The sequence below is a fragment of the Poeciliopsis prolifica genome, unplaced genomic scaffold (genome assembly GCF_027474105.1).
Source record: "Poeciliopsis prolifica strain line A6 unplaced genomic scaffold, Auburn_PproV2 SCAFFOLD077, whole genome shotgun sequence".
Classification (NCBI taxonomy): Eukaryota; Metazoa; Chordata; class Actinopteri; order Cyprinodontiformes; family Poeciliidae; genus Poeciliopsis; species Poeciliopsis prolifica.
In genome coordinates, this window is record NW_026562452.1 from 1494675 (window position 1) to 1504322 (window position 9648).

At 36.8% G+C, this 9648-nt stretch overlaps 1 protein-coding gene across 1 annotated transcript; it reads left to right on the top strand.

The window, feature by feature from the left end:
* The first annotated feature begins 5395 nt into the window (after positions 1 to 5395).
* gper1 (G protein-coupled estrogen receptor 1) lies at positions 5396 to 6567 on the top strand. The gene has a single exon (XM_055021591.1). It carries the CDS (start codon positions 5396 to 5398, stop codon positions 6449 to 6451), a length of 1056 nt encoding a protein of 351 aa, XP_054877566.1. The 3' UTR covers positions 6452 to 6567.
* Positions 6568 to 9648: the final 3081 nt, after the last annotated feature.

Sequence of the window (9648 nt, forward strand, 5' to 3'; positions counted from 1 at the left end):
GATAAAGTATAAGAATGGGAACAAAGAAAGCTATTCACGGCATAAAAGAATGAAGATAACAGGAAACAGCATGCTGCAAATAAACGTGTATGATTAAAAAAAATAAAGATAAAACAGGAACAAGGTATATGATGTGATAGTTATCTAAAACACAGTGTTGAATAATAAAACATAATAAATCCAACACACTTCCTCTTCAAAGAAAAGCCTCAACACATCACTGGAGCTCAAGGGAAAGCAAGTGGACCAGAGCAGATGCTTGAAAAACAATCCTCCCTTGCCAGTGCTGTTCATTGCTTTTTCTATTCAGGAAAAAAGCAAACAAAACAAAACAAACAAAAAAACTAGATAGCCTAAGATTAAAATCCCTTCATCAGCTAAATATCAGAAATTACTCTGGAAACACAGCAAACAGGGCTGGACTTGGCAGGAAGATCCATTCACAGTTTGTGGTTATGGCTGTTAGAGATGCTGCAAAGAGCCAGCAGCACATCAGACTGGTAAGTGGAGGCAGATGACGGTGTTTTACCTTCCCTCCCACAAACCTCCCACTTTCTCACCCCCTCCAACCAAAACCAGTTAAACCACACCCTTTCCCACTCAAAACACTGCCAGTACTGTCCAGTTCCTCTGATGTCCTTGTAAATGGTGGGGTGGGAGTATTGTTGCTCTCTTTTGCAGATTCAGAAAGCAAATTTACTTGGTAAATAATGAAACATACAAAATAAGTTTAATAAATGAAAACCAAAAGAATGCTCCGCTGTCATTTTGTGCCCAGTAGCACTTCAGAATATCAACTTTGCTTGTTTGGAAACCATGTTTACATATATACATATTTGATGTTTAGATATGTTTGAACATAATCAAAGCCTCAGTTTTCAGTCACGCCAGCAAAAATATTCACTTTTTATGTCAGCGAGCCCTCTTGTGGTCATAAGGAGACATTGCAACCTTGTGTAACAATAGCTACTCGAGGCTATGAGTAGCTATTGTGGCGCTTTATTCATGTTAAAGCGCCACAAACATGCGGCGATAACCAACCTGAAAACCTGTACAACTGAAAATAAAAGCAACTAAAAACATACACATTATTGTTGTGGGTGTAAAAAAATAAAATCTGCAGTTCTCTGATTATATGAGGGTGCACATTCTTAAATTAATATTTTGTCACAGCATCTACTGATTGCTGAAAAACAACCTGCCTTCTTCAGTTCCCTCTATCCATTGTACTGAATATGTTTAACATGAAGCAAAGCACTGCTTTCCTGGCTGAATTTTCCTGTTTTTTTTTTTTTGTTTTTTTTGTTTTGTTTTTTTGGGGGGAGGGGAGGAAATGGAGAGGGGTATTGTTTGTTTCTTGATTTTTTGTCCCCATCTTTCATAGCTAAAGGCATAGTTTGCACACAGTGAACAAAGGATCAATAGGCTCTTGTACAAATGTATTATTAGTCAGAAGAAGCATACAAAAGAGCCAGTCTTATTTAAGTACAATGTCACAGTAGAGATAGTTCCCACAACTGTGAAAACTGACTGGCAACAATCATAATGCTACAAATTGATATTTCTCCAAAATTACTGGAAAAAAACAATAGAAAGACTGATCAAGGATTTAAAGAAATCAATAGCAACACCAGAGAAATTGGATGAAATTCAAACAAGAACCAGTTGTGATTTAGATGTAATATCCATTTCTCTGGCTAAAATCTTCCAAAACTATGTGGGCAATATGGTGTCATTTATCTCAGCAGGTGTTGGAATATAGTTTGACACTGCAGGCTCTGCTTTGTGAAGATTAACATTTGCTTCTGTAGACAAGAGAACACAAATAACCAAACAAACCTGCAAGTACAGTGCCTGCAGCAAAACATCAAGACACTGCTCTTAAAGAACAACAACAAAAAAAAAAAAAAAATCCAACAGTGAAGCAATCTGTCAACCTCTATATGTATTTAAACTTAGTGACAGGTTTAGGTCTTATGACCATTGTTTGTTTATAGCATATTTGATATATACATCAAATATGTATATATAATGCAATGATTGTTTCTGCAATTATTACAATCATTCCACCATTCTCTGCAGACTCACTCAAGTCCTTTCAGATTGCAAGAATAGTTTTGGTAGACAGGTCTGGGTCAACATGTCCACTGAATGGCCCAGATGGAATTCAGTTCATCTGGGCCATTCAAGGATATTGACAGGTTACTCCTGAAGCCACTTATTTCTTATCTTTGCAGTGTACTTTGGGTCATTTTTGAAAATCTCTCTCTGTTTGCCTGATACTATGTCACTTTCTAGGACTACTAGCTTAATTTCTGTTGCATAAACTAATTTCCCCATAGCATGGTGCTGCCACCACCATGCTTGAAAGTTCGGATATTGACAATCAGTTGATGAGCAGCCCCTCTTTTCCCCAAAATCCTGATACCTGAAATGACAATAGACTTTCTGGCAAAATTCCAGCAGAATGCCACACCCATCTGCCCACTCTACCATGAAGACATGATTGGCAGAGTGCTTTAGTTCTCCCATCTCCACTATGTACTACTGGAAGTCCGCCTACACGGCCACCTCTATGATCAAGGCACTTCTTCTCAGTTTGGTTGGGGAGTGAGATCTAGGGAGGGTGCTGGTGGTTCCAAACCTCTTTCATTTACAAACAATGGAGACCACAGTGTTTTTCAGGATGTTTAGCGCTGCCAAAATATTTTTTGCGTGCTTCCTCAAATTCATGCCCTGACACAATCCTGTTCCTTTGACTTCATTACTTGGTTTCTGCTCTGACATGCAGTTTTAACTATGAGACATTATGTAGAGAAGCGTGCCCCATTCTAGATCTTGTTCTAATAATGGACCCAGCAGAGGTGAGGTGATCATACACTTGTTGAGGATGATCGATCGGTGGAAACAGGATGCACCTGATTGAAATTTTCTGTGACGTGATCTCGTCTGTGAGTATTTACTTTTTTCAACAAATTTGTAAAAAAAAAAAAAAAAGAAGAAGAAACTTTTAATTTGCTCTTTATCAGACATTTTGTATAGAAATTTTAATAAAAATTAATTTTGAAGTAAAATTGTAGCACAGACTGTAGAAAAGGTGACCCTCTCTGAATACTTCCTTCATGCGCTGTACTTCTGCTCAACATTGCTAAAAATTTCTCAGTTAAAGCAGATGGTTATTATTTGTCTACAGTCAATGTACCCATCCTCATTTATCTTTCACAATTGTTAAAAAATTCAATACACCTTCTGAGTCCACAACAACTGGTCTCAGCGGTCTCCGTCTGGACACATAATGTAGTTTGAATTATGATGTGTTAGTGTTAGCCTGGCCAGGAGCAAAGAGCCTGCTCTATTTTGCACTGATTGAGGATGAAAGCTTACCTTCTATCCCTCAATCTAAACGTGATTGTTGCACCCAACATCATATTTAATTAAACATTAAATGTGACTTTTCCATCACAGCATAATGACATCATGTCAAATTTTGGTTATCATGCTAGCATATGGCTGCAAAAACAAGGGCGCAAGGCATGTGTTTACATGGCCTGTAACATTAAAAGCTGGGCAATCCAGGTGAACAAATACAACAACACAAACCTCACAAAGCAAACTCCCTATAGCACCTACATCTTGATCAGACTTTGTTTTGTGTTATAATCAGCATGCAGATTTTGAAGATTTTAGCTGTTCTCTGTTCAACCCCTGTGTTGAGACACTAAAACTATGAACAAATGAAGGCAGGCAGATGAAGCATGATGGCAAAACATGGGAGTCAGTTCATCTTCTGCCTCCCTGCCTCTCCCCGCCCTCCTCTCATCCCCAGGCAGGGCTGGGCCAAACGGTAGGTGGTGCAGAAGAGAAGCCTGGATGTGGGATTTCCAAATCTTTGGCTTTCTGACTCTTCACTGGACAACCATGGAGAAGCAATACATCCTAAATATAAAGTAAGTCTGATTAAAAACAGTATCCTCTTTATACATTCTGTAGATACACAAAAAAATGAAGAAAGGTGGAGTTTGTTTCTTGTCTTGAGAGAACTGGCCACTTAAGTTTAAGGTTATCTTATCAGCTAGCTGTCATTTTCTGTAATAAATGTCTGGAGCTCTTAATTGCAGTTTCTCTGAGAATATTTATGTAATGGCTTTTCTTTGGTGGGAAACAAACTAAAATTACAAAGGAAACTGCCCTTACAAAGTGTTAAGAGAGTATTTGTGTTAAAAAGAGAAATAAAAGTCATTCTACTACTATAGAAGTTCTTATGACGTACTTGAGGTCTATGTTCTTTGTAGTTAACCAACATGATTGACTAACAAAAAGTGTGACTTTTATTTATTGAATATTTCAAAGATTGCCAAAAGGAATTTGAAAAAAATTGATGAATAAATATTTTATTTCTTACAACTTCCAAACCATTCATACTTTTATTTATTGTTCCGGTTTTAAATTACTTCTGTGAGGAATAAATAAATCCCACAAGACTGTAAATATCAAAGGTCATGTTTACCAAATACAAGATGATATTATGGGAAGAGTCTGCAATTTTGGGTCTAAAGATGATCCTGTATGTATTCAATAGAAAACAAATTTGATTTAGACTGTGTATGTGTATTTATGTGTGTGCGTGCATGTGATGAATGCCAAGCTCAAAAACAAGAATTATTAAAAGTAAATATGCTTTTTTCATTCATTTTATAAACAAATAGCCCTCAAGTTGCACAGACAGGTTGGAGGGGGCTTGAACTGTCTGGATTTTAAAGCAGGATTTCAATGCATCTGTTTAAGTCCAAAACATGAATGTTAATGTGCTCATAGAGTTTGCAATTATCTTTTTTCTACCTTATAAAAGCCGCCATCAAGCTGACTGCAAATAATGTTAATTTTTTAAAAAGTGTTGATTAACATGGGTTCGTGATTGCTGATTTTTAAATGTTTTGTTCTCTAATTACTTCCCTGGTATTGTTTCCACAGCTTAGGCGTTACAGCAGTCGCATCTCAAGGCTTTTCTCACTGAATAAAGATCCACGGAACAAAGCAGCACTCCAATCAGATGACTCAAAAGAGGAGAAAAAAAACCCCTTCTTAATCTCCCGATCCCACGTTCAACAATTGGAACCATGTACCTCATCCGAGGAGAAGGTCAAAGTTGATTTCAAGACATGGAAGTCCTTCTGTTTTTCATCCTAAGCTTACTGGCAGATGAAACTTGATGCCAATATGGAGTCAAATATTCAAAACATGTTTTACTAGCTTGACTTCTGTCAGCATGTCAATACAGCATAGATGACTTTCCCTTCAAAGAGAGAAAACTGGGAACTGGCATGGTGTCATGATGTAGCTGCTGGATGTGACTTACATGTGACTTTTGATCTAAAACAGACTGACCAAAATCAGTATGGAAGGGAGGTCATCTGCTTTGATTTGGATATATAATAATACTACGGAGGAACTGAACACTTCATTCAGAAACAGCACAAGTGAAAACTATGAAAAATACCAGTTTTACATGATTGGCCTCTTCTTATCCTGCCTGTACACTATCCTTCTCTTTCCAATTGGATTTATTGGGAACATCCTGATTTTGGTGGTAAACCTGACCCACAGAGAGAAGATGACCATTCCTGATCTCTACTTTGTGAATTTGGCTGTGGCTGACCTCATCCTGGTGGCAGATTCCCTGATTGAGGTTTTTAACCTAAATGAAAAATACTATGACTACGCTGTCCTCTGCACCTTCATGTCCCTCTTCCTCCAGATCAACATGTACAGCAGTATCTTCTTCCTAACTTGGATGAGTTTTGACAGATATATCGCCCTGGCCAGCTCCATGAGCAGCTGCCCTTTGAGAACTATGCAACACGCCAAGTTGAGCTGTGGTCTCATCTGGATGGCCTCCATCTTTGCCACCCTCCTGCCTTTCACAATAGTACAAACTCAACACAGGGGTGAAGTGCATTTTTGCTTCGCCAATGTCTTTGAGATCCAGTGGCTGGAGGTGACCATTGGCTTTTTGGTCCCTTTCTCCATTATTGGTCTATGCTACTCCCTGATTGTTCGAATCCTCATGAGAGCCCAGAAGCACCGTGGGTTGTGGCACCGGCGGCAGAAAGCCCTGCGGATGATTGTGGTGGTGGTTTTGGTGTTCTTCATCTGTTGGCTACCAGAGAATGTTTTTATTAGCATCCAACTGCTGCAGGGCACAGCCAACCCATCGAAGAGGACTGCTACCACCCTGTGGCACGACTACCCACTCACAGGTCACATTGTTAACCTGGCGGCATTCTCCAACAGTTGCCTCAACCCCATTATCTACAGCTTTCTCGGAGAAACCTTCAGGGACAAGTTGCGTTTCTTTGTCAAGCAGAAGGCTGGCTGGTCAGTAGTGAACCGCTTTTGCCACCACAGCCTTGATTTACACCTCCCTGTCAGGGAGAAAGTTTCAGAAGTGTGACTGAAATAACTAGAACAGTTTTTAAATAAATTTACTCCATGAAATTTTTCATATTCAAGTAAAATTGTTATTCTCTTTTAGAGTTACTCAGCTTCATTCGGTTGTGCCTTAGATAATTTGCTCGCTTTATGAACAAAAAAACCCCTCTCAAGTAGGAATAAAAAGACGAGTTTTTGTGTATTCTTAAGAAGATAAGCTGAGTGTATTGAAGTGTTTCTTTTTGACTTAAAGTTGTTTTTCTTTCAAGCATTTGGTGTGGCAAAGATAAAGAGAACTGATTCTAACAACAAAGAGTAAAGCTTTTGCACAGAATAAGTAAAAAATAAGCATTGTATGTTGCAATTCAACATACAAACCTCCCTGAACACTTCCTGTATCATCACCTGTAAGAAATCAGAGGCTCCTTCATAGCCAAGGCCATCTCATAGAGGAAATGTTCCATCACAGTGAATCTAATCATGTTATCTATTTGAGCTACTGGAGCTGGAAGGGTCATTTCAATTACCAAAACCACATGTCCCTTCCAGTATATAAAGTAAAAATTGCCTTTAGCAAGAAGCTTAAACATGTGTACCATCCACATTCTCCGTGAATTATGAGTATGCAGCCTCACAAACGCAGAAGAGTCAAAGACACAGCAAATATAATCTGTATTGTCTATGTGTCTGTCTTACACAATATTCTAACTTTGTTTTCTTGAACAGAATATCATCATATAGTCAAACTTTGCCGAGACGATTCCAAATAAACGTTCACATCCCTGAGCTGTTCCCACTTTTCCAGAAATAACTGCCTAAACACCTTAAAAACACAATGTTTTGTATGCTGTGTAGGTTATCACCTTTGTTTTATTACTATTTATAGAAAATTTTAATCACTGTCAAGTTTTGAGATGACATAACCTTTGATGCCTTTAATAAATTTTGACCGCATTGTTTTCTTGTTCTGTGATCTTAAATTAAAAACAAATGTTTAAGCATATTGTAAAAAAATATTATATATATATATATATATATATATATATATATATATATATATATATATATATATATATATATATATATATATATATATATATATATATATACACATATATATATATGGAAGTGAATAAAAAGCTGGCTGTTGATCTGTTTTGTCAGATCTTGTTAGGTTGAGGGTGGTGAGAAGAGGCAGGTGTTGTTTGGCATGGAGAAATAAAGACTGAAAAAACAGATCTATCAGTGTTCAAACGTAGCTGCTTTGCAAAATAATAATGCATTTTTCCAAACACAAATCGGCAGTCATTAAGTTTTTCTTTAGCACTATTTCATAATTTATTTGCATAGTTTTATGTTATGTCTATTTCCGAATCTTTTTTTTTTCTTCTTGCCACAAAATAGACCAGCTTGAACTGACATAAAATCTTTGGGTTAGTTGTGCAGTTCTGGACTGCTCCGATCCTCCTACCATTTATTAAAAATAATCAAATGTTGTCTGCAGAAAAAATGGCTTATTGGTAGCAAACATTTAAACCTCCACATCAACCAACTCAGAGGTTGAAGCTGATGCAAAATAAAAAATAACAAAACAAAAAAAAAAAAACATTTGTATCTGTTAAGGTTAGTAGATTATTTATAGTTCTATTTTCTGGTTTATACAATTTAAAAGTAGCTAGTGTGTCGTGCAGTAAGAATACAAAAACACTTTATTGTTTCTATTTTTTTCTCTGACTGGGAAAAACAGTAGTCCAACCCACAAACTGTTATTCCAGCTGTACATGTCCTGGGAACACCATGTTTAGGATTCTTTCAGTGATTGAAAATTACAAAACTCACTGCAGTGCATCATTCTAAGAGTGATATTTTATAGTAGCATAAATCTTTCTAACACACAACAGTTTTACTGCCTTAATTAGGTTGTAAAATTTTCTGTTTTAATTTATGCACATTTTTAAGGATGCATTGGTCCTTCAAAATCTATTTGAGCTACTGGAAAGTAATCACATTTAAAGGGTGTGCAATAATTTATAAGCACCAGTGGAGGTCTGGCTACAGGAAGTCATTCAACTAATAATGCAATGCAGGCTGTCAAGGTTATTGATATGAACAGGACTCTCTGTGATCACGTTCAGAATTTGAGGAGAATCAAGCCATCACCTTTGCCATACACACACATCTGCATGAAAACAGGCTCATCTGACAGGCTGTGAGAAGAGCTTGAATCTGGACTCTATGAACAGCTGAGACTACTGAGCAAGGTTAAGGGTTTGTGTTGGCTGACGTCACAAGAAGAAAAAAAAGGAGTGTGAGACATTTTTTCTTCTGCATGATGCTGTTGCAAAGCAAAATGAACCAAACCTCTTAGTTTGTGTTTTAGTCTCTTAGGACTTAAAGCAGATTGTGTCTTTCAAGTATTTTTAAGATAATAGAATATGCTCTGTAGAGCTGCTTCAATTATACACCTTAACATTGTTTTATGTATGAAGGTTCACCTTTAAATGTTTGTGTGGAGTCTGAAAAGGTGCTGGACATTGTCAAACTGTAAACTGAGCTTGGGTGAGGTTTGTCAAAGCAATTACGACAAGTTAAGCCAAGGCTTATGCATGATTACAAGAATGTGAAACCAGTGGACTTCAACAACTGAATAATAGATCCGACACATAATTGCATTTGTATATTTAAACCACTCAGAACAATAAGTGTTGAACAGATTGGCCTTCCAGATTCAGAAGGAAAACAGAAACAGAACAGAAATTGGATGCATAGAGGAAGTAAAGAGTCTCAAGTTTCATATTGATTTTTACAGTAAATAGCAGGTTAAAGAAATTAAAAAACAAAATTGTTTTCTTGAAAAAAGACATGCATGTTTTTGAAGTGGAAAACATGCATGTTTTCCACATGCAAGTCTGATGATTAAGTCATCAGACTTAATCATCAGTCTGATGACTGATGATTACATATTATGATGTTTCTAAGTTATTTAAGTGCCCAAAGGTCTGTATTATCATTATTATTGTTTTCATTTTCTTTTCCTAAAATCATAGCTTTTATACACCTATTTTAAAATAGTTTTTATACACCTATTTTAAAATACCTGGTTTTCATTTTAGAATGCTGTTGCATACATATCCTGCATGTGCCAATTGAAAAAAAGAAACCTTTAACAAAGAAAACTCCCAAAAGATAGAAATCCACTAATTTGCGGTTTATTGAGGC

Coding starts and splice junctions, on each gene's coding strand:
- gper1 (XM_055021591.1), top strand. CDS start 5,396: ATGGAAGGGAGGTCATCTGCTTTGATTTGGATATATAATAATACTACG.